Raw genomic sequence first — 26,445 nt, 5'->3', positions numbered from 1 at the left:
ATTTTGCAAGCCACCCCAACCCCTTTACTTATGCATATTAGGGAGTTTTCGCTACACGACGGGAAGACCGAGAATACGCGGAAGCAAGCAGCTGTGACAGTCTCCGTACTCGGACTCCCGTCCCCATATCTAAGCAGTTTCGCTTTCCTGTCAGGACGGAGGCGTGGGAACAAGATCGCTGATTGCCTGGCTCACTCCTGCCCAGCTGCATCGGGACCGAACGCTATTTTGGCCGCATACCGTACTCGTTTTCCTCAGGACGGGACGTTTCTCGGATTTGATCATGCGCAGAAAGAAATTTTGCAGACGGCACGCTCAAATACCGGCTGCGTTGTGCTTGCGAAAACTCCCTAATATCAGCTACAGTAGGTTAAAATCAAATAGATCTATATGTTAGAAAAAGTACCGGTATATATGTGCAATGGGACCTGTGGAAATAATAGATACGGGGCATTAGGAAGCTGTAGTTTTGCGACGCTAACTTTTAAGACGACGATTGCATTGGCCGTTCTCCTCTCTCTATGGCCTGCGTCGTGTTGCAAAATAGGGAATTTTCGCTGCACGACGGGAAGACCGTGAGGACGCGGAAGCAATCAGTTGTGACAGTCTCTGCACTCGGACTCCCGTCCCCACATCTAAGCAGTTTCGATTTTCTGTGTATGTTGGCGTAGACGTAGCGATTTCGGATGATGTGTAAAATTAAACCATCGCGTGGTGTATGACCGACACGCACAACAAGACCGCTGTTTGACTGGCTGCTTAATCGTGCCCAACTTCGGGACAGAATGCTATTTTGGCCAAGAACACTTCTCGATTTCCCCAGGACAGGAGGTATTTCGGATTTGAGCATGGGCAAAAGCAACTTTTGCACAGCGCCTGTCGGCCGCGTCGTGCTTGCGAAAGTTCCCTATTAGCTTCAGGTTACGCGAGGACGCAGCCTATAAAATATAAAATGGCGCCCCATGATTATGATCAGTGCATCAAGTAGCTCTCCAGTCTGCGTCGTGAATTCAGCGGACGCAAAAATTGGCCCAGAACGCGTAATGTAAAGTCAGAATTACGAGATCGATTTTGCTAAGCGATTTTTGTGAATGCGCCAAACAGCTTCTTTTTTTTTCATCACAAAGTCCGCGTCGCAAAAATATAAAGCTCCCTGTAATTGAAAGAACAAGACGATTATAAAAAGTGAATGTAATTACTAAATACAGACAGACTGCACTGCAGCAGTGTTCAGCGCGAAAGTAGTTACAAGAACATGCACAGTAACTGTATAGACTTTTTTTTTTCATCACGAAGTCCGCGTCGCAAAAATATAAAGCCCCCTGTAATTGAAAGAACAAGACGATTATAAAAAGTGAATGCAATTACTAAATACAGACAGACTGCACTGCAGCAGTGTTCAGCGCGAAAGTAGTTACAAGAACATGCACAGTAATAATTATAACATGCACTCAAGTCAGGTGGCACATTCTCTGGCGTAAGTCGTCTTTATGTAATCATCATAATACGATATGTCACAGAGAAATTCTATTTGCTGTAATCGTTAAAAAGATATGATTACATTAGACTTCTTTTTATACTGAACATTGAAAGAGACCTGAAACAAACTGTAACAGACGTGAAACAGAAGCATGGATCTCTAAGAAACAGGCAAACAGTTTAGAAGGAGTATGCTTTCCGAAAAACAAGAATATTCCTGGCATCACAAGCAATCAGTTTACCGCTGTGTGTCAGAATGACGTCAGATATTGAAATGTGATCCCGTCTTTTCGTTTTGCTCAGCTCTTCCGAAAAAGCGAAAGAGGCGACCCCTCTCACGACTCCGCCATCTACCGACATCTGGTCGATCACGCACAGCTCCTTGCTCTTGTCATAGCAAGAAACGTAGAGGGCGCTTGTCACGGGATCTACTGCAACATTTCGGATGGTCTTGCTGTGTGTGATTTCACGGTGTTCGCCTCGTCCGTCCACTACTAACAGCGTGTTGTCCCACATATCCCGATGAGCAACTATATCCCCCGTGGGAAGCACTCCTCGTATTCGGATCTTGTCCTGACTAGTAATCGTGTCGAGGACTTCTCCATCCCTGTGATTTAGGACGTGTATGGTGGACTGACCGGACTCGGCAACGAGAATCACCCCACGAGGATCGCCTCGATGAACTGCGACATCCACTCCGGCAAAGCTCTGTGTCGTTTCACTAGGCAGGTCGTGTTCCTTCACCAACTGCCACTGCTTGTCGTAGATGCTCACGCGTCTGTTACTGCCGGCTGACGCGCCTTTTAGACACGACTTTCCGCAAGCAAACTTCTCGTCATCCAAAAGTACGCACGATACTATACAATCACCATTTTCACCCTCCACCACCTTCTCAGTCTTTTTGGTGCTCATGTCAGTGACGTATGTACCTGCATTAGCAAGATCTGAAATAACCACCTCGTCCTCATTGATGTATCCGACTATTCCAGGGAACTTCACCTCTTGAGGTATCACTATGGTATCGATCAATTCCCAAAGGCCCCAATCGATTCTGCTATCATGAATATTGTCTCCATTACTTTTTAGAAAACGAACCGTTTCTACAGTGCGCGCTATACTGTCGATCGTGTCCTTCGATGCGCGTTTTCCTTGAAAGTCAATCAGTGACGTCATGAGCTTCTGCCCATCGTTTAAAAGTTTCTCATTATCAAGCATCAAGTCTTCTGATTGGTGAAGCGCCTCCTCTGTAAAGAGCAGTGTATCTTGCGCCTCGTGTAGAAGAGCGTCTAACTTGACGACTGATTTGTCTTGCAGTTCTTTAAGCGAATCCAACAATTCACTCGACTTTTGTTGGACTAATTCGTGCCTTCTCTTTGCAAGATCACCGTGGCTCTTAAGTCGCAGATCCAGCTTTTCTTTAATCCTTCGAATCTCGTCATCCGCCTCCCGAATCAAATCCTGCTCCTCTTTCCGTACAGTTTCGCGATCTTTTTGTAAGAAGTCTTTGACGAAAAGTTTCACTTCGTCGCCTACGGACTCGAAATGTTTCTCAGCGTCGAAAATGCTTTCAGTGATGTGATCGGCGTGCTTCCGCCACGAAACTATCCCGTCTGTCGTCTGATTAGACAGGCTGGTCAATTTTTCCTTCCTCTCCATTATGACGTCATCAAGGTCCATTACAGAGCACGGTTGCTGGTGGCGCGCTGTTATACACGAATTGCAAACGCCTACATCATGGGAATGACAAAAGAATTCCATGGCTGTCTCGTGCTTCTCGCACCACAATTTTGCACGTGATTTCTTTGTCGGCAGTGTAGCGCCCTCTACGCCTTCGTTACACCTTTCTTGGCAAGAGTTCTGCTCTTTTATATTCACATCGAGAACATCATTCAAGTCTCCTTCGCAGCCATCACCTTGGAGAGCGTCCTCTACGTCCCCGAAACCAGATGCCATCTTGAATCAGGACTGTGATGATGTAAGATGTAATTCTTTTTGATGTCTCAAGGTATGGCTGGAAATGGAAATAAGACGATTTGAATATGAATGACCCATGCAAAACAATCTAAAAAAAAATCAAGATGGTTCAAGGAGTCACGGACTTTTGTGTGGTGTGTATGTGTTTGTGTATGTGTGTGCGTACGTGTGGGGGAGGGTGGGGGAGGGGGAGGGGGAGGGGGCACATTTAGAGGACAAGGAGAACAAGGGGCAATGTTAATTTGCCACACCCAGTAAACTCCCTTTCCCTCCTCCCCCCCCCCCCCCCCCCGTCCTTCTCTCTCTCTCTCTCTCTCTCTCTTCCCCTACCTGTCTGTTCTAACCCCTTTCAGTAACCCTCTTGGCTCGGACCAGGAGCGGACCACGTCGAAAATTTTGAGTTTATGAATGGGTGGGGGCCAAAGTGGCCCGCGCCAGGTGCTGACTATTTCGGCGCTGCTGCAGCTAGCACCAGGCGCGGACCAGGCGCGGGCCTGGCGCGGACCTAGCGCTGATCGAAGAGTTTATGAACGATAGCAGCGCCAGGCGCGGGCCAAAATTCCTTTCACGGTCAAAGGTCACAGCTTACGCTGCTCAGCTCATAAGCGCGCTGCACGCACATCAAATATCGCACGAAAATGCACTTCCGCTCTGTCCATGAGGTGTTCAGTTACCATGACAGTATTATCCCTTACGTGACTGAGTTTATGAATGGGTCATCGTAAAAGTAGCCCAGCTCTGCTCTAGTACTGAACGCAATTTTTAATGCTTGGCGCAGGTTAATTTAACTCGGACCAGGAGCGGGCCAAAAATGCATGAGTTACTGAAAGCGGTATGTATCTTTTTCCCTTCCTCTATAATACACACGTTTAAATTTAGGTTTCTTGATAATACTGAAGAGAGTTTCCGTAACAGTACTCATGCTAACCTGAACATGACGTTTTCAAAGACATTGCCGTTTGTTGCTGTTGTGTTTACGAAAACATGGGTTCTATTAAGGGAGTTAAGAACTAATTTGCTCCAAGGCAATACTGACATCAAATCAGTCGATATCATAAACTTTCTAATGCGCTTAGACACATCTGTATTAAGCGCTATATAAATGTTATTCATTATCATTAAACATCAAACATCATTACATAATTACTATTACATATACAGTATTATGCCTATCCAAAGTCTTCACGAGGTAGCTCTCAATGGATGTCTCTACGTGGGAGCTCATAATAAGTTATAATTATTTCCATGGCAATCGATAATTACGATAAGAATGATGTCTCCACGATGCTTATAAAAGATTAATGTCTCCATAGGAGAACTCATAGCAGTTTTGAGGCATAAGTTTGAAAAGTCATGAATATAAAGAGTGTTTGGCTAATTACATGATCATCCCCATTAGTCGTAATTGTTGTGTCATCACCGTATCATACATTCCATATTTCATTTTGACATACACTGGGTCAACAGTTGTCCAATGTTATTTTGATTGACATGGTCTCAGTCAAATGAGATCCAATTGTTGTTATAAACAAGATTGAGAGTGTCGGCTTCCCATATTGGTATTGCGCATATGACATGAAATATCATGCTCAGCTACATGATCCTCTCGTTGTCGTTTGTATTGTGTCACACGGAACTAAAGAAAAATGCGGTTTGAAACCATTCAGTGCTTCAGAAAACGACATTCTGCGAATGACCCGATTCAGCATTATAAAATTTCAACGGCTTTTCATATGCAGTGATGAACGAACACTTCGGAAATGGTTTAGGCCTACTAGTACACTGGTATCAGGTCAGATATCTCAACAGCGACAGCATGATTACATTTTCTCAACGAACGTATATTGTAGAAATAAGTCTGCAAAGTTTAACAAGTATATAAATCAAGTCACTACAGGCAAACTGCAAATAAGAATATATTATAGTAGGCTGTGGGGTGAAAACAGAGCAGAAAAATACTTTCTGAGCAAAAAATATCACATTTTATCGAAAGTCGGTGAAACCCATGTCCTGGCTATAAACTAATCATTTGCTGTATACATAGTAAATCATTGTGTGTTATCGGTTGCACACTGTAGCTACAAGCAATTTTTTTAAGACTCTCACCAGTCGAACCATCTGACAATTTGTCACCATTACACGAGTAAAGATATTGTGAGCATCAACCTACAATAATCAGTCATAGCGATCTTCCTGAATTCTTTCCAGTAAGTATCTGAGTTTTCAATATGACAAAGAATTGGGAGAAAAGGATGACAAGACGACTTACTGTAGTATGCTCTTATGTGCTGCCGCAGTTGCCATCCGTGTTGTATCCAAATGACTGCCTGAAATAGATTCGCTTGTCAACTAGCTATTGTTTAGCTCTTGTGTCATGGGTTCTAATAGGTGTACAGGCTTCAATATAGGCAACGGGCCAATATCCTCTTGAGCGATTCAGGGTGCACTTCCGTAAACCGGAAGTGATTCGTTTAGGTAACCGGAAAGACTATTTGGGTGAGAAAAAGAAAAGACTGCCGATAAAACTGAAATTGTCATCATTCTTCTTCAGCTTTCATAAACAGAATATGTTTGCATATATATATATATATATATATGTATATATATATATATATATGAAGAGTTTGTTTGCGAAAACCGATAAGTCCATATTTGTCAAATGGAGATATTTTGCGATTAAAGGTCAAGAAAAATAAAGAGAATAATAAGAAAATGTTTGCTTCTTTTAACCATAACTTCAAAAATGTATATACCTTTATATGTAGTGACCAATATATCATTTAAAAGGTGTTATTTAGTAATTTATGACAGACACCGTACTTGAAAATCTTCAAAAATGGACTTATCGGTTTTTGCGAACAAACACTTCATATATACCATATTCATATACACAGACACATAACGTAAATATATTATAATATTATAATATAATAAATTATTGTATATATGTGTGTGTGTGTGTGTGTGTGTGTGTGTGTGTGTATGTGTGCGTTTAATGATGAAGGATATGACAGGCGAAAAGCTTGATTAAAGGGAAGGTGGGTGTGTGATCAGATGCTTGTAAGTAAAGAGTTTAATCCCAAAACGGACGAAGTGCGAAGTAACGAATGAAGTCCATCATCAGATACCTTTCCAGTGGTGCCTCGCTTAAATTAGCCAGTCCCAAAGTAAGTCAGTCTGATAAAAAAGAGTAAAATCCTTCGAGTTCAACGGTAAAAAAATTGACTGAAATCGGATGAAAAATAAGGATGTTATGAAATTTTGAAGTATTGCTAATTTTTGCAAAACAGTTCTTGTACGGTGGATTGGATATGAATTATATGCAAATGAGTGAGCTGACCATGTCATAACCTCACAATTTCCCATTGATCGTGTACAAAAAATGAACATTCAAGTAAAAAATTCAGGCAAAAAAGCCCTAGCTTGGCATTACTCAGGGGGTCAAAGTGCATTCAAACGTGCACATTGGTTTCTGAGTGGATCTCGCTGGATTTAACACCTTTTGAAGCAAAACAGAAATGGAATTAGTACCTTTTGGAACAAAATTCATTTTCCATCAGCATGATTTCTCCAATTTTGCCACTTGATATCTCCATTTTCTCACAAGAATGTCAGTCCTTTGAAGGGTTTACTGTAATGGACTACTTAACATGAGTATATTTCTGTCACAAAGTTCAATTTGATGAAAAATAGATTTATTACCTTTTGAAAAGCTATTCTTCATACATATTATCATCCATATCTTATGTCAAATCTGTTCTCAATGATTACAGAGCACGCCAGACATTCAGACGTTTACAGAACCAAAATATCTGTGTTTGTCGCCACGCCCACGCTCTTCTCTTACATGGGAGCGCATGCGCAAAAGTAATGCCAGAGTTTAGCAAACATTTGGTTATAATTGGTCATGGGGGAAAAAGAATATCTGAAGAGGCCGCCGCTGTATCGTCAAATAGCGTTTGTAACCTCGACTTGGTACTCAGAAGTCAGGGGGGTTATTGACGTGTTTGTACCCCGGTGTGATCGTCTACCACAAATGGCATACATTGGGGCTGGAAATCTGCGACAACCGCGTTTGGTAAACTAGTTTTTCGAGCGGGAGCTTCAAGAAACCGTGTGTTCTCATATTGAAAGACTCTGAGGATTGGAAACTGCTCATCAGATCCAAGAGGTTAGCATTCATACTTCCTTTTCTACTTGTTGTGTTTTGTTGCTAATTTTCATTTGAGGTGACTACTTACAAACAAATTATATTATATGCTCTTGAGTGCGTAGATGGTTGGGAAAGATAGAGAGACAGAGAGAGAGAGACAACGCTGTACTCGAATAGTGCAAGAGGCATAATATGTTCTTATCGCTGTACTTTTCTACATCTAGCAAAAAGTATCCGTGTTATACATGTAAGGAGTAGTTTACATTACACTAAAGGTCACTGCGAAAAAAAGGTAAAATTTCGTGAAGCGGCAAAATTTGTCTTCCTAACGGCCTACTGCTATGAAGTACAAAAATGGCGGAATTTATTGTTTGGCTTTATTTTGTATGTGTGTTTGAATAATTATCCCTTCCTTTCTCGTTCTAGTACAGTTAAGCATGTTTACCACACAAGGCACGTATTTCCAATAAGTGTGAAGATGAAGCGATTTCTTCTTTAAAGACACAAAAATAGACAATGTACGTTATAAATCTACACTACATAATTTACTGTTATTGACCTCAATCTCATGTATTGGTATGACTCTTCCAACCTGTGTTGGTCCACAAAATGGCTATTAAAAAAAAAAAACCGAAGTCTTTTTTCACCTATATTTTCGCTTACATTTTTCATCAATCCAGAATATTTTCCTTTTAATTGTAACAGCTACTTTCAACTTCTTCATCTTGTTCATTGGAGCTACGCGGCACTGAAATTCTATTTTGTCATCCTTCACAACCAAACCACATTTTGTATTTAGATGTTTCGGTATAAAAATTGTTTCTTAAATCAGTAGGTGAAGTAACAGTTTGTACCGATCATAAAAACCCACAACAGATATCGGGTAGAAGAAAAACAGCCCATGTTAAATTCTGATGTTACACCGTTTGATACAGATGCGTAGAACGAAGGCCTTTTCCTTGAAAGCAAGAGATGGCAAACCCTATACACGTTGATGACTTGTGTAGCGGTAATTATGAATGGTCTGTTTGCTGAGTGTGGATATGTGTCAACGACATTGATTAAGGTATACTTTCCATATTCAGAATGAAATCTTATGCACCTGCTTATACTCGACTTTCTGCAGAGGTGAAGAAGAAATAAGTTGAGAGAAGTGTATGTAACCTAAAGGTGACGTGCCGATTCATTTTTTTTTTTTCATCCTCTTGAAAATAGGTGTATATTTCGGTCAATAGCCGAATGACAAGCCCTGTATGACTGTGAATTAGCAGTTCCATTGCATTCTTTAAATGTTCCAATCGTTACGAATGTAAGCCCTGCTTTTTTATTTTCTTAAAGTCTGACTCATCCGAAAGCGTGTATACACACACGTAAACCACGCTCCTCTCTTAACATGTAACTGCACACTCACATAATATACACATGTCTCACCCATTGAAAACTTCAGCTTGTGGAGCGGTATTTTGGTACATGAGAGTAGTGTCATAACTGACCTCCCAACGTTCAATCATACTTATCGTTGTGTTGACTCAATGATAGAAAAAAAAATACCGAGTTTATTTGAACTTGCTGTCTACCCTTACAGGGAAAAAGCAGTGTATGTTACCTTAAGTGTAAATAACCAGAGATATTTCGTTGTTTCAGTTTTCTTTGTCATTTTACCTGTATCTTGAGTAATCTATTCCTGTATGTTTCACAGTAAAAGCAGATTGAAGGTATTTTAGAAAGATTCCAGTCGCTCTGTTGAAATAATATCGAAGTGGAGACCTACAGATATGCTAAAACTCGGGGTGAAAATAATAAAAGATTCTCTATGATGAAGATTTGATGAAGACAAAACGTGAACGATACCAGAAGTGTAATCATTAGCTGTAAAATGGCATTAATGCTAAGAAGATTATCACTAGCACTTAAAGCAATACATACTTCAGTAATTTCACCTCAAGTCGAATGAATTCTATCTATGCTTATGCATATATAAACAAATATGTGTGTGTAGTTATATTACACATAATAAAATGTAATGAGCAAGTACGACATATTGAAGATAATTTCAAAGCGTTCTACAGTATATCCACTTGTGTTATAACGTTAGCCACTGGCAGTTTTGCTCGTCATCTTGAAATCCTGTATTAAATGGAGCTCATGGTAAGTTCGTATCCATTTTGCATTCCATGTCATTTTCATGACTTTTGTACAGTACAGTGGATCCCCGTTACAACGAAGTCCTCGGGACCGGCAGTTTCCTTTCGTTATATCGAAATTTCGTTCTAACCGCACAACATAAACAATAAAAAAACATAGAGCGGATAATGTTGCGGCGTAAATTCTTACTTTGTTCCACCCGGAATTTCGTTATAACTGTGTTCGTCATAACGGGATTGCACTGTATGTTACGATTATACAAATTGTCCAATATATTATGTATTCATTTTGAAAATGTTTTCACATAATAAAGATAATTATTATTATGTTACTATAAGAGAGAAATGCATAATTATAAGCATTGACGTTCCCTGTATTTTTTTTTTGTTCATACTTTGTATCTTTCATTTTCTTGGTCGGTCATGAAATGAGATCTAAAAGTTTAATGGGAGAGACTGACCCGAAATGATCATTCGTGGTACATCACAGAGATGTGTTCAATAGTGTTGGAAACGACAGTATGCGCGGTGGGATGTACGGATGTTCAAACGACGTGAGACCATAATCTCATAAACTCAGATGTTGCCATCGATGTAATGATTAACGACCCGGAGACCGACACATCGGGCATTATTGCCCGCACAAATGCTCGTGCTCGCCTTACAACTCAAGGTGCTCCAGAAGAAGTTTCAACCAATTCAGTATCTCAAAAATATAAAGATTAAAGAAAAATTATCAACTGCTGGGGTTTCAGATGAAAGAGTACAAATGTAGATTAATTCATGCTCACCCATTGTTGATATTTTTTTTATGTCTTGTTTTCTTTGGAAAGTTGAAGTGATTCGTGATACGTGCTATTGAATATTTCTATTTCCTTGAAAGCAGTCGTTAAACACAGACAGAAATATACAGGACATCCTATATTAGCACTCAATTGTATAATACGAAAATTATACCGCAGTATGTCCTGCCTGCATAAAATTAAGATTATAACTTGATCATATTTAAGAAATGTACGCCATGGATATTGAGCTCCTTCACTCTCAGTTCCATCAAAGCGTCACATTCATGTCTATATTTTTAGGGTTCTTTTTTTTTTTCTTTTTTTAGACCAGGTTTCATGTTTCAAAGTCGTGTGATATCTGGCAGCTACAAAGGGGTTTTCTTTCATTTTTTTTTTCTAATTTCTAATGTAGGCCTACGAAAAAAATCTCTCAATCCGAGTAAGCACTGTCCTGGAGTCGTGAAAATAATTTCAATGCAGATGATTATCACAGCAACCCAAAGATAATGAACAGGTACAATATATAAAGACCTCCTTTTCCAACTTCGGAGTAACAAATCGGTAAACGTCAAAGAATAATACTGTGGTTGTGATATAATCTCAGGAGTCTGGGAAGGATCAGGAGAAAAGTTTCCTACTTTCTAGACACCCTGTAGACGCTCTCTAAAGTGTCATGATGGATCACGCACACGAGACCCTTAAGAAGCGATGGACGTTTAGAGCTGAATAAAATCAATTAACATTTCCGCTATATCAACCATTTACCATTTTTTTTCTGCTGTCTCCTTTCACCCTTGTTGAATTACATCTATGAAATGGCTATTGTAATGCAAAAAGGGGACAAAATAACCTCCTCCAGTCGCCTAGAAAGGTTGAGGGGCATGGTGCAAAACATTATGACATGCATTATCATTGCTGTGGAATTCAGGTTTTTAGGAACCAATGTCCTGGGGCTATCTAAAAAATATTGCAGTTTTTTTTTTTTGTCTAAGAAACTTTCAGCACATGAGCATTGTCATTGCCTCAAGACATTACATGTGTGTGTGCGCGCGTGGGGTGGGTTGTAGGGGGTAGCCTTTATTCCCCTTTATTGTCGGCCTCTTTTTAAATTGTAACAACAATTGCAAGTTATCATTTATGACAATGGCAATTGAATGTACATTGCTTCTAATTAGAGATAACAGATCTTGACACTCTTTAACGTTCATAGTTCATGTTCTTAGCAGTTTGTGATGACGTCATGATGACTCACCATTTAACTGTGCAGGTGACAAATTCTACTTTGGGCTGTGTTCTAAGCCAAGCGGTTTATCTCTTTCTGAAAGTGTGTCTTCCCTTTGGAAATATTAGTATAAAGATATTCAGTCCCATATATTCATTATCATGTCGGCGCTGTTTAGTAAGGAAAATGTTCCATGTCTTTCCAGGTGCTCTTTAATTCCTTAAAGAATTATACCCAAGTACATACTCTTGTAATAACCAAACAACTTAGTACAAAATGGCCAAATTCCTTGGGTTAATAATTCTGCAGTATTTCTTCTGATTTCACAAAATACTTTCTAATCTTTAACATTACAGGTAGCGGAGGTCTCAATGCAATTGTAATAGCAACCTCTAAACCTTATTACGTTATTTTCATTCGACTTCTTGTAGGCAGACTATTAGAATCAATTTCCCTACGGGTGATGGAAGTTACACAGAATGTGAAATTCTAACACTTAAGCTTGGCTGTACTGATTAAATTCTGTCTTAGGGAATCTTTAAAAGAGATATTTCTTGATGTTCCTGAAACAGCAAATGAACAAAAGAGAAATATTTTCTCCAACGAATCACTCCTCAAACTGCTATAATCCATCGTAACGGTCATACAAATCTAATAAGGTGACGACAGATTTTTTTTTTTTGGCTATGATTCAGAATTGTATTATTATACTGCCCTTCAGAATAGACCTTGGTATGAACGTTTTGTGAATGAAAGTGAAATAATTCTTTGTATCTCATCTGTATTTACCTTCTACCACATTTTCCTTTTTAATTCAGTCCTACTGTATACGGTAACCTTGGGAATAAAGTGTGTGTATGTGTGTATTTTCTATCCCTCCCCCCTCATCCCTCTCTCCCTCTCTCCTGTTCTCTTCTGGCGTCTCTCTTAAAGCCGTGAACTACCTTGTCGAGATCTTCATATTAAGAGGCAGGATGGCAATTATGGCTAATGATTGACCATTCTATGTGTTTGTTCTCCTTCCCCCTTCTAACAGTTTGCGTCGTTAAAAGTCTCGTTCTTCATCGCACGATCCGGCTCTTTCCCGCTGGAGGTGCATGCGGATCTCTCCGAAGCGGACGGTGAGCATTAGGTCTCGGGGACGGCGCCGGGGGACGACAATGGCAGGGAAGCGTGCCTTGAGTGTGATAAAGCTTGCTGGGGACTGTGAGCTACCAGCCAAGAAACTCCAGAAGCTGGGCTCGAGACATAACAGCGGTGAGTTGCCAACTGTCAAATTTACTGTGTTTCAACACTGTCAGAGGTGAACTGGAAGTCTGTCACCAATGACCCTGACTTTCCAAAACCTGAAGAAACCAAATGTATGCTGACCTCTATGGATGCCTTTTGGTCTGTAAATAGATAACAAACTCAGTCAATACTTTATGAAGGTATGCATGATATATATTTAAACATTATTCATCATTTTTCCTGCACCCTGTTAAGCCCTACCTCTAAAACAAGTCCTCTTCAACACATTTATTCAAACATCAGCTGGGACATTATCCTCCTGTAAAAACGGGAATTGAACAATACACAGTTTTGCGTCTTACCATCCATTGCTATACGTCCATTTGTCAGAAACATTTGCGTAATAAAAAGGAAAATGTGGTGCTCTTGTGAGGCAGGTAGGAATAGCAATGACTGGCAAAACAGTTTTTCCGTCTTTTTGTAGGCATAGGCATTTCCATTCTCTTTTTGTGAAATTGTCATGTTTTCTGGACTGTCAAATGCCATCTAGGCAAACCATTGTAAAAATTTAGCTGTTTGTACCATATTCAGCTAAATCAGGTACTAGTACTCCTTTTTTTTTCTTAATCTTAGGTAAAGAGAAAAGTTTTTTTTTATTTTCGGAGAGAAAATCTCTTCTCGTTGAGACATCTCGTAGCTAGATGGAAGTGCCTTATTGAAAAGAATTGCATATTCAGTTGCACTTTTAAGATTAATTCGTTAATACATAGTTTAATGTCAGATTATATTCTTCTCCGTTTTGAAGTTTTTTTTTGCGAATAGTAGATGTGCAGGACACAACAGATTGTGTCAGCGTGTCTCATCTCGCATCAAAACGTAGAGTACAGAGAAAATATAGCAACAATTCTAAGAATGATTCAGTGTCAAAACTGTATATTATACTCTTATCACAACTACATACATCGACGTAAATAAGCACTGAACTGATCATTGTTTTTAGCCTCCGCGACAAAGGAATCATGGGCGTACGTACTCGAACAGGATTCGAACTTACGATCTCCTGATTTCCAGACAGGCGCCTTATCCACTAGATCACCCAGCTCTCGCCCGACAGCTGCAGAAATGCTGAATCTAATCCTTGTAATATCGACATTAGAACAAGCAGTGTAGGGAGGAAACGCGGTGGTCTAGTGGATAAGATGCCTGTCCGGAGATCAGCAGGTCGTAGGTTCGAATCTTGCCCGAATAAAATGCCCATGATTTCTTATGTCATGGCTATACTTCTTAAAAGCTGATTTATTCAGTGGTTATTTACGTCGATGTAGGAAAAATTTTAATCCATTGCGACAAAAACAACTGGACGAAATTGTATACTCTTATCAGCTTGCGATTTTAACGCGACATTCATCAATGTAAATGTTCCATGCCAACTACCGGTTAAAGTTTCTGAGATCATCATGATCACGATCATTAAGATCAGGGCATACCTTTGTTTTCTTTCATTGAAACAATGAAACATTTTCTAAAATCAATCATAGATGTAGCTTCCGAAGATATATTGACTGTACTGCAACTTATAGAGCATTGCCTGATTGGTTGACGTAGTTTGTCCGGAATTTTATGATCATCAATATGGTAGGGGGGGGGGGCGGCGGGGTAGTGATCTTAGGATGTAAACAACAGTGATTTGGATAATAACCTAAAGATAGATTTTTCCCGTCGATTGCTACCATTACTCTGTTAGTTACAAAAAGGAGAATTATGTAATTAAGACATGAAGAAGATATACACAACTTTCAATGATCTTTCATCGAATAAAGTGCCTATTGCCAAACTTAAGAGACTTTGAGAGGAATAATTATACTTTAGAGTTCGAACTTAGCCTCAAAAGTGTAAAATTGTTTTGGTTACCAGCTTTTATCAATTATGATTCATTGCTTGCTTTACCACTGTTACTCACAACCAATAGTTTAAGTGAGCTTTTTTTGAAATTCGAATAATTTACACACTTTTTGTTATTACTTATCAAAATGCGTTTCACTTGTAAATAATTGCATATATTTGATAAAACATTCTTGATTATTCATAAAATAAAAGGGGAATCATATCATGTCGCAGTATGTGTTAAAAGAAAATAGCGCAAGACTTTTAAAATCTGAGTCCTACCAAAGTTTAATTGATAAAATTTGAATGAAAGTAAATTAAAATTCAAATGTAAAAAAAAAAAAAATCAGTATAAGATTTATGCTGTTTTTCATTAAGTGATTCTAGTTACGTTTGTCAAATTTTGCCATAAGTAACCTTGCACTTTTAGTTCATCAGTAGATTCAAAAAAGGAAATTAAACTCCAGCCCTGAAATCCGATTACACTTGTTAACAAAAATAATAAACACTAAAAATGGTAATATTTTGCCATTAAATCCAAAGTTGATATCATCCGTTTTAAACGGTTCAATTGGTGTTAACACTGCCATCGTTGATAGAGATTAGACTTCAAAAAGTTTTAAGGGGTATGATGTTAAACAAGTAGCCTGTTACGAGGTCGGGAACGCAAGGCAATCCGGTCTGTTTCCTCATGCTGGAGACAGTGTTTGTTTATAGGTAGTAAAATGATATCTTTTTATTATGCACTATAGACAGTTGATAGATAAAGACTTGAATAAGCTATGAACAGACTTCTCTTGTTGCTTGATGTGCATAATGGGCATTTGTTACACCAATAAGATTTTTCAGTTATTCGTAATTTCCCTTATTATTACATTATCTAACACAATTTTTGAGTGCATGAAACATCCTGAAATTGGAGCAAGAAGGGAATCATTCGAAGCTATGTTCTTGAGGTGCCAGGTAAAAATGGCAGAGGTAAAAATGTCAATGTTTCGCGTGGAGAAGGAGTCCATCATACGAAGCTGCCAGCAAGTAGAGAAGAATGCCACGATATTATGCAGTATTAGCGTATAACAGAATAATGTCGGTTGATTTTCTCGGATTCCTAGAAATAATTTTAAAAGTTTTTTTTTTCTTTTTACCACGTTTATTTCTGCTTTCGTGGATAGACTTGGCAATTAATTTCTGAAATGTAAAGCCACTCATCAAGATGGGGTGATTAGGGTGCCCAAGGAATGCTCACAGCTTTACTCTGCCTTCGTTTATTTTATTTTTCATTCATTCAAGACTTCCTTGATTTCAAAACTTTCTCCCATATGGTTCACCAGCAGCTATTTACATCGTATCATGTCAAGTCCACGCGATACCGCAAGATGTTTTGAATTGCGGCGTGCAATGACTCACCGCTCCGTCCACAAACCCTTCCTAATGACGATCCCTAATGATACTCTACGGTAAACTTGTTAGATAACCCTTTAAAAGATCAAACTCATTACCCTAGAACAAAGAAACAAGAGAAGGGGGTTTAATTAAGTGAGCATCTTGTAGCTGCAGGTCCATCAAGGGGGAGGCAGATGTTATTAAGAATATGCACCCACAATATCTTACGTGGCACGTTAACCCTTAACCAAAGCGGTGTACCAGTATATCACCTGGAACTTTTTTTTTGTTCCTATTTCATCCAGTCAAATTTTTCATGAAACTGCACTTTATATTGGCTGATTTTCTTTTTCTCTGTGTGCTAATAGGAGATGAAGAATGTATGCTCGACTTTGGGTGGAAAACTGGTTTACTCTTTGTTTTTTTGTTTTTTGTATTGCTTAAAACGGAAAACACCTTAAATGAAACCTTTAACCCAAGCTGCACATACGATGATAACATATGCAGCATCATACATAATATCGGAGTTACCCCTTGAAAGTGATACGCATATGTTTTATTAAAATAATACTTATAAGATTAGTGAATTGTATCGTTTGCATTTAAGAAAATGTATATAGGGCCTTACCAAAAAACCCTCCACCTTTTGTTTGAATCTATGTTTACTTTAACGTGCAGCCATACCCTTTACGCTGTAATCCAGTGACATTCACTTGCCTCTGTCTACAATAATTTGAAAAAAAAATCAAGATTATCTTTTTCCAGCCCTAAATTTTGGAATTCTTTAGATAACAGCGTAAAAGAAGCTGTAAGTTTTGAAACTTAATGCAAAATGACAACTCTTTGTATTGAAGGTGCCGTGTAGCTCTCATTTTGTATGGCTAATTTTCTTCTTTTTTTTTCAAATGTATGGGCAAAGACTGCACTGACCTACTGAGGAGGATGCGCAAAAACGCGTTAGTCTTATAAGATACAAAGAACTGGTCTGAAGAAAATTTTTCTTGGGAGAAAAATTGAAATTGGTGCATGACTTTTGTGTGCAAACCAAACGCTCGACACGTGCAGCTGTTCAACGCGTTCGTCACACACAGAAATGTTTTGTCTTGTTCAGATAATTTTTTACAGTTATGTCTTATCTAATTTTTGCAAAAATTTTTCACTGATCTATATGCCTTAGTACTTTTTAAAATCTTATACAAGGTAGCATAATATCAAGATTAACCTTCTTTTTTTGTGCCTTTAAAACAACGTCACGTTCAAAGTAGGGGTCTCCGGTCTTCCATTTCTTGCGTGGAGCTAAGTTGTGTCTCGAATAAGTATTCTTCTGCGTTATGTCATTGAGGTTGCAGTTAGTTTTCTGCTGAAATACCACGTGAACATATTGCACAAATCACACTTTCCCAAACTTGAAACCTTCTAGTTGAGTAACAATTATGTGCTATTGCTGTTTTTGTTTAGTAAGACATTACACAATGGGCTCTGCATAGGTCACAAATGCTTTCAAGTCATTACCATTGCAAAGAACAAACTCTCAACAATGAAATTGTTGTAGAAAGAGAATGATTTCCTACATATAGGATGTTATGGTTGTATAATAAAAATATATGAATATGTATATCTTTTAATGAACGCTGACAGATAATAAGGTTATCAAAAAGAGCTTTTCAAAGCGTTTCCAAAGCTCAACTGAAGAAATACTGTTTAGGCAGCAGAAGCTAAACCCTCTGTATTCCTTGCTCTCTTGTAGAGGCAGAGTCTGAAGATTCTTTCTCCGACGACGACATCGCAGACGACTTGGCCAACGACCGTGTGAATGATCTTGACGATGAAACAAAGGGTGGACGTCCCAAGAAAGACGACGATGTCGATGGAGCGGATTATGTCAAGGATGGCCCGATGCCGAAGACCGCCGTTAAAAAGACGGTGGCGCAAATGGTGAAAGATAAAAAGAAGCAGACGGCTCTTACTCTGCAATGGTGAGGAAAACTAACAACCATTATTCTGCGAAAGAGATGAAAAACCTTGAAAACTAAGTTTTGCTTGTATAACAATCATAGCATGAGGGAGGTTTTTCTCTCGGTGGTAATTAAAGACGATCGGATCTAGGAGTTTGTCTATTCGATATACATAGACGGAAAGAGTGGCGTGCACCTCAGTTTTGTACTTCTCTTTCGGTTTCTTGAATAAACAAAATCTTCATTTTGCGGGAGTAATCTTTTTTGTTCAGTTAAACGGATTATGTATTGTAAAGATACAAAGCAAATTAATACATTCATCGCACTTTTCGGATTAAAGATTATTCTGCTTTTCTTTTCTTTTTTCGTTTCGAATGATCTGATACATTTCACTGGAGTATTTTAGATTACCAGTTAAAGGGATGTATAGTATTGTTTGAGGTGAGGATTCAGCTTTTAACTTTTTGTGAGATACTTGTGTGAGAATTTGAGAGACCACTGTATGAAATGTCAAAAAGCATACACTCCTAGAAGAATTCAAAGTTTATTAGATGAAAATCGGTTATGAAATGACTTCAGATATCCAACAACACAAAACGATCCTAATAAAAGGTGGGTCCCAATTTTTATTAGGATTGCTCTGCTTGGACATCTCAGCAATTTGAAAACCAATTTTCGTCAAATAAAAGTTGGGTTCCTCTTAGAATTATATGTTCTTTCTTACTTCATAAGAGCTTTCTCATAATCTAAAAAAATCAACATAAAAACGTTGAAAACCTGCAGCCCCATCTCAACCGAAACAGTACCGTACCATCCCTTTAATCATTATTGATTGTTACGTGCATTTGTGTGACATTTCTGCTCATTTTAATTTACTTCAGTTGTCATCCATTTCCATCCAACAACAGTTGTAATAAAATACAAACCAGAAGTTTAAATACAAAAATTATTGTTTATCATTTTGTAACAAATACATATTGTACAGACGATAAGTATATATAAGATATACATATGCAATTTCGTGTGCGGTTCGTATTCAAAGTATGAAAGTTTCATGCTACCTATGATATGGAATAGATTTGTAATGGCACGTGGTGCTAACGCTTTGAGCAGACAAAAAAAAAAAGAAGAAAAGGAAATATTCAGAAAGCATGACCCGCTCCCAAACTTCACAAGTGTTGTGAATACTTTACTGAAGAAGCTTGCTTTTATAAGTAGGTTCTATTATATTTCTATACCATTTATACTTAGATTTCAACTTTCATAGATTGACCACCACGTGGTATATGTTTGCATTGTTCTAATCTGCTTCCTAGTTGGATGTAATGCATCATTTTACTTTATTACATTTGATGCATTTTTATTGAGAAATATGATGATGAATTCAAATGATTTAATATGAACATTCCAACTGCGATAAGCAGATTGCAAATACCCATGTACGATGAAATTGAATGATCTCAAACTACAGATTATGCTAATGACATTGCTTTTCACTTAATACATTCCATTATTAGTTGATTTAACATGAATAGTGATGAAATGCACTTTTTTTCTGCACCACAGGTTGGATGAAAATTACTGCATTTGCGAAGGAGTATGCTTACCCCGGTGCATCCTATACTCACACTATCTGGACTTCTGTCGCAAGGAGTCCCTGGAACCTGCATGCGCCGCTACCTTTGGAAAGGTAAGAAGAAGAAGAAAAATCACAGAACACTCGTCTTACTTCTTTGTGTGTGTGTGTGTGTGTGTGTGTGTGCATGTGTGTGTGTGCATGTGTGTGCATGTGAAAGAGACAGCATGTTTGTACTCACATATATATATATATATCATATTTATATATATATATCATATATTTATGTATTTATATGTATACATGAAGATCATATTTATATACGTTTATACCTGTATAATGTATGTATGTGTATAATGTCAAACAATAATTTACAGTCTATATGAAGATGTATTTATATATATCATATATTTATGTATTTATATGTATATATGAAGATCATATTTATATACGTTTATACCTGTATAATGTATGTATGTGTATAATGTCATACAATATTTTACAGACTATATGTAGATATTTGTGTAAACATGAATAATATACAAAGGGCCTACATACAATGTAAAGAAGGAGGTGCGTGCGTGTGTGTGTGTGTGTGTGCGTAAATGTATGTGTGTGGGTATGTGTTTTCACTCAGAAATATATAGGGTTTGCTGTCTAAATATCGCTAATTTTATGCTGGTCGTGGTCACTTAGCATATTGATGGGTAAAGTGTGGTCTATACCGGGTGTCCCAAAAAAAGCGGAACGGTGGATTTTCAGTACCTTGCGGTCTAAAAGTTATATATCTCTTCACATCATTAGAAAGAGCATCTTCCGCAAAAGACTATGATACCAAAATCATTTAATTTGGTTCAGTATTTTTTATTCCACGCCAATTTCTGAAAATGCAGTCATTGTCAAATTTCGCCGGATTTTTGCGACTTATGAGATAATGATTTGAGTGCGACACGCGATCCATACGGTGAATATTGTGTAAGCTCGGTGATCCATGTCAACAAAAGATACAGCTTTCACACTGGGCACGGGCCAGGAAAAAACAGTGTGTGTGTGTGTGTGTGTGTGTGTGCGCGCGCGCGCTCCCAATATGAAAGCGTTATCTTTTGTTGACATGGATCAACGAGCTTACACAATTCACCGTATGGAACGCGTGTCGCACCCAAATTATTATCTCATAAGTCGCAAAAAATTCAAAATGACTGCATTTATAGAAATTGGCGTAGAATAAAAAGTGCTCAACCAAATTTAATGATTTTGGTGTCATGGTCTTCTGCGGAAGATGCTCTTTCTAATGATGTCAGCAAATATATCACTTTTAGAACGCAAGGTACTGAAAATCCACCGTTCCGCTTTTTTTGGGACACCCGGTATAGGCTCATATGGGGGGATCTGTGTGTCTGCTTTCTACAATCAATAACTGCTACATAAAAACATAATCATAATATATATAAAACTGTATATATGAAGAGTTTGTTCGCAAAAAACGATAAGTCCATATATTTGCCAAATGGAGATATTTGCGATTAAAGGTCAAGAAAAATAAAGAGAATAATAAGAAAAATTTTGCTTCTTTTGACCATAACTTAAAAAATGTATACCTTTATAATTATGTAGTGACCAATATATCATTTAAAAGGTATTATTTTGTACTTTATGACAGAGACCGTACTTCAAAATCTTCAAAAATTGACTTATCGGTTTTTGCGAACAAACTCTTAATATATATATGTATATATATATATATATATATATATATATATATATATATTACGTGCTTTATAATAAAGCATTTTCATAGGGGGCTGTCGTATTTTCAAACCCTATTATGACAGTTTGATATCATGACCAAAAAACAAAACAAAAACAAAAACAAAAACAAAACTATGATAGTGTGATGTGACACTTGTCTATTGGTTTTATCCATCTATGAAATTTAATCACATAATAATTATGTGCTTTGGAATACATGCAGCACTTGCATGATGTTCAAATAATCTTGAGAGTGAAAAAGTACCTTTGTCTAGGGTAGTATTAGAAAATAATACGCATTAAATCATACCTGACACCCCGTCCCAATATCAGGAAAGAGCTAGGACACATCAAACAATCTTCTTCTTCTTCTTCTTCTTCTTCTTCTTCTTCTTCTCCTTCTTCTTCTTTTTTTTTTCTCTCTCTCACGCACAGGCAGAAACACACATACACTTGATGACGTTGATTTTTTTATTGCATTATAGAATTTTTATATTTTATTCTTATTTATTTTTACGTATGTTTACAGTCAGAGTATTCCTTTTTTAAAGGTACTGTTTACCTTTAGGAGCAGTGATCTAAAAAAAAAATCCTCATGTAATCATATTTGAGGCATATGTGTATACCACAGTTGTACCACAAAATATCCCATCATATAAAAATTTATACTGTTCATATTTTGTATATGTAACAATACTTAACATTGATTATACTGATTCAATCTTCTACATTCGTTGTTTCTACACCAGACTCATATTTTAGAACTATTTTGAAGCACTAACACTGACTAAAGTTTGGTTTTTGTTTCATCTGTAAATGGTAAATAATGCATTTAAGGTTCACGGTTTACGAATTTACGATGAGTCAGGGACAGAATATGTCTCACGGATCACTTCCCTTAAAAGAAAAAAAAATAGATAAAAATACACTTGCGTTCCAAAAAGAGCCGGAAAGGAAATACAAACCTTGCGGTGCATAAATCCGTGCCGCACGCTCTTATTCACGTTTCACAACTCACCGCATTGAATTGTAAGTGATCTATTTAGACTTTGATAAATCTCTTTGACTTTATCAATACCGACCTGAGATTATCGACATAATCGCGCCTGAAATCTTGTAAGTCAACTGTTGTGCTTCTGTTCCTATTGAAAGAACACTGGTAAACATGTTGTAGACTTGCTTTCAGCGACCCTTGATATCGAGGCTCCATATCCGTTCTTACGTAATTGCACGACGTGCGCGACGTTTTTTGTGCGTCACTGCTGACCCGGTTAATAGTCTGAATATCAGACTCCGATGGAAACGGAACTCAAGTGACAAGATTTGTGTGTGTATGTGTGTGTGTGTGTGTGTGTGTGTGTTTGCATTGATTGCGTGCCAAAAAAATGTTTGCCCATGAAAATACCAGTAATTCTACTCAATTATTGAATACTTGTGGAAAGACGTAGATGATTGACAACATTACTTACAGCTAAGTAAAGATGGACATTGACAACATTGACAGTTATTTTATAACGCCTATAGCGTATTATCAATTTTTGGAATGAGAATGAAGTAATGATTTCGTACCAGCTATTATGGATTTGAATGATACACTTATACATTGCGATTTGTTACAACTGAGTGAAGTAGAGAGAACAAAAATGTTCAGGGCAATTCCAGAAAATATGCAATTTCAAGAAATGTGCAGTGTATGTTTTCAAATAATACAGCAGATTCATAGCATGTATAGGTTATGTAATGGATTACAATTAGAAATCAGGTGGAATAGTAATTAGCAAAACTGCATCTCCAAATTGTATGTTTTTTTGCATTCCTTTCATATTTTTTTGAAATCACAATTTCTAGTAATTGAATATCTCACTATTTTGTTTCACAATTTTTTTAAATCTTCATTATCTACGTGTATAAACAAGAGTGAATGTCTGTAAGATCAAGGTATATTAAGAATAATGAGTAGAAACTGACAAAAGAAATAAGGTTGTGTGAAAAAAAAAGGGAAAGAAAATGAGACGGCAAGAAAACGTAGAACCCTTGCAGAAACATTATAGTATAAGAATATACCGCATAAACAATTAATAGTTCCTAGAAAGATCTGTTTAATTATTTAAAGGCAGACATTATTCATTAACTCAAGTGAACAATCGTTTCAGGCACGTATATTCGCAATGAGCGGGCGTAGTCAAAGTGAAGGTAAAGCACACATAAAATAATGGAAGTAGAATACTGAGTAAAAATAAAGAAATAAAAAATACCAAACTATAGCAATGAAAGTAAGTGATCATAAAACTATAACATCAAAATGAGTAGGACCTTCATACTTTTAAACAAGCGCGGCAGTCTCATACAATATTACTACTAATATTAATACTCTACAATATTCTTGTATAGTAATATTAAAGTGAAATCATCATTGTAACGTAGTTATGTTTGTTTCATACTTTTGTGAACTCAAAGTGGAAATAAGTACAAATCAAATATCATGGTTAGTGTATATAATATTGATGACTGAAAATGTTCACAGTCAAAGACTAACTGTCTCACACAATCGTTCCTCTGGTATTCAGTTTACCCGGTTGGCCAGGGAACGGTTCCAAACGTTGGGGTTCTTATCACCATGTTTGGGACAAATCACACAACAGTATTAACAGTCGGCATGGGGACATTATATGTAACTGGCCTTAAATGCACTATTGTTCTAAATCAAAGTCGCGTGGGAGAGGGAGCCCACGAAATGGTTCATGCCCTGTGACGAATGACCTACACACGGGGTATATGTCGACCTATGTATATGTCGACCTATTCCTACCAACTTCTCATGGTCAAAAAGGTGTTTTATAAGTGTCATAAATGTGATCTAGAATTTTCTTATGTATCACGGGTTGTTCTACTTGATAATGCTCTATTAACTACCCTACCCCTAACCCCCCCCCCCCCAAACACACACACACTTCATTCTCAAAAACCGGAGAATACCGCATGTGTTTTAAAATGTATATCATTATCTCTACGTCATTGTTTTTCACACACTTTTTATCAACGACGACATTTTTTTCTTTCTATTCTCCTGAAAATTTTTATTATTATCCAAATCCAGATACATGGTATTTTAAAGCTTTTTTATCATTACTCCGAGACTGACATGAAATAACCGTTGTCTGCTCAAAATGGTGGATTGTATCATTCCTATGGACTTGTCGAGCGATATTTCGATGTTCCATTCTTTACGTCTTTTTTTTACGTTAGTACTTATAAATGCTTATAAAAGTGTAATTTGAGTCTAGGCCATCCGTCTACAAAATGAAAGACATACTATGGAAGTCACTATTATTTCTTTTTAAAGAAAAATTAATTTCTAATCAGAAATATCTATCTGATAATGACTAATTGAAATACTTTTGCTATCCACGCAGATATATCGTCTTTTTTTTCAATTACGACATTCTACCTCTAAGATTCCAAGAAAGACAATAAGCAGGGATTGAATAGCCCACAGTAATTTGGTCGTTCTTCTCTTATGCCTAATAAGCAAAAACTATAATAAAGCAATAACGAAGTATTCTATGTAATCAAACAATTACAATTTTCTACATTTCAACAGTAGCAAAGTTAATGCGCCAACAATTTCAGTACTGTGATACAGCAGGTATATCATGGTTTATTTAATGAGGCTGACATAATTACATGAACAGATTATTTCACAAGTTTCAAATCGCCAGTGATGTCAGACCCTAATTTTAACTTCAGAAGTAGGGAGAGCCATAGTATCTCTTTCTTTGATTGTCTATTCTTTACCTTTGTTTTATATTTCTTTCTTTTCTCTCTCTCTCTTTCCAGACAATTCGACAAAAATTTCCTAACTTGACTACTCGGCGGCTTGGGACAAGGGGTCATTCAAAGTAAGTGTGTTGATTTAATCTTCACGTGCCGGTTAGAAGTCTCACATAATAAGATTTCAATAGCAAATATTACATTGAAATACTTCCGCACATGAAATGCAATTGACGTTTCAGCTAAAATGTTTAGTAGTATTCTTGATTAATGTGTAAGTGCAGTTACGGGTGATTTCTTTGCCTGTTTCTGTGTGGGCATAGTGGGTGTGTATGTGTATGTGTGTGTGTGTGTGTGTGTGTGTGTGTGTGTGTGTGTGTGCGTGTGTGTGAGAGAGAGAGAGAGAGAGAGAGAGAGAGAGAGATGTGTGTTGCAAAAGGACATACTTCTATTGATTAATCTAGATTCCTTGTCTTTTACAATGTTTGGAAGGTCTAATGATGTACCTAAAAAGGGAAATCGTAACATTGTTGTTTTTGCTTTCTTTAAGCATAAATTCCATCATTTCATTTTCGCAATTTCAAATTACACTTTTGCTCTTACTTACTGTTCACTCTCAATCAAGATTCAAATATACTTTGGGACATTTTTTTTTTTCTGATGGACCGTATTGATCTGTCAAAAATGTATAATCAAGCTAGAGATGTATATTTTTATATTTTGTTGACATAAGCTTAGCTCTTGGCCGTCATTTGGGATTATTTAAAATAAAGTAATATCTATTGCTGGTTTAGTCAAACACAAGACAAGGAACTTTCAACCTCTGGGTTGCTGTTATTAAGTTGTGTGAGTCCGTAAATATCAGACTTCCCTTTATTTTGGATGCCTGATAAAATACAATGTTTGACGTCATTCGAGCGGTAAGAAAATTCCAAGAGTAACGCCATACGAATCGCCTTTCTAAAGTCTTATGACAAAGAAGCCGAAAAGTAATGTCTTCGATTGTTGTTGATAACTTTAAGGATGTTATCCATTGACATGGCGACTTCAAAATATAACGCAGGGATAACCTCTGGTCTGCGTCAAACAACGTATTTTCCCACAGAAAAACAAATAGCGTCAATGCTATCCCGTGTTGTT

General features: G+C 37.4%; 1 protein-coding gene across 1 annotated transcript in view; it reads left to right on the top strand.

The window, feature by feature from the left end:
• Positions 1-12,917: 12,917 nt before the first annotated feature.
• The window catches only part of LOC139720802 (DNA-binding protein RFX6-like), a 52,153-nt gene continuing 38,625 nt past the window's right edge, over positions 12,918-26,445 (top strand). The window contains exons 1-4 of the mRNA XM_071632140.1: positions 12,918-13,014; positions 18,002-18,230; positions 19,776-19,899; positions 25,372-25,433. Of these exons, the coding sequence (XP_071488241.1) occupies positions 12,918-13,014; positions 18,002-18,230; positions 19,776-19,899; positions 25,372-25,433 (512 nt within the window). The remainder of the gene's footprint in view (positions 13,015-18,001; positions 18,231-19,775; positions 19,900-25,371; positions 25,434-26,445) is intronic.

The sequence above is a fragment of the Diadema antillarum genome, unplaced genomic scaffold (assembly GCF_040938485.1).
Source record: "Diadema antillarum isolate AM-2024a unplaced genomic scaffold, OU_Dant_1.0 scf00000133, whole genome shotgun sequence".
NCBI classification, from domain to species: Eukaryota; Metazoa; Echinodermata; class Echinoidea; order Diadematoida; family Diadematidae; genus Diadema; species Diadema antillarum.
The sequence above is the reverse complement of the archived record's forward strand: the minus strand, read 5'-3'. Positions and strand labels throughout refer to the sequence as shown.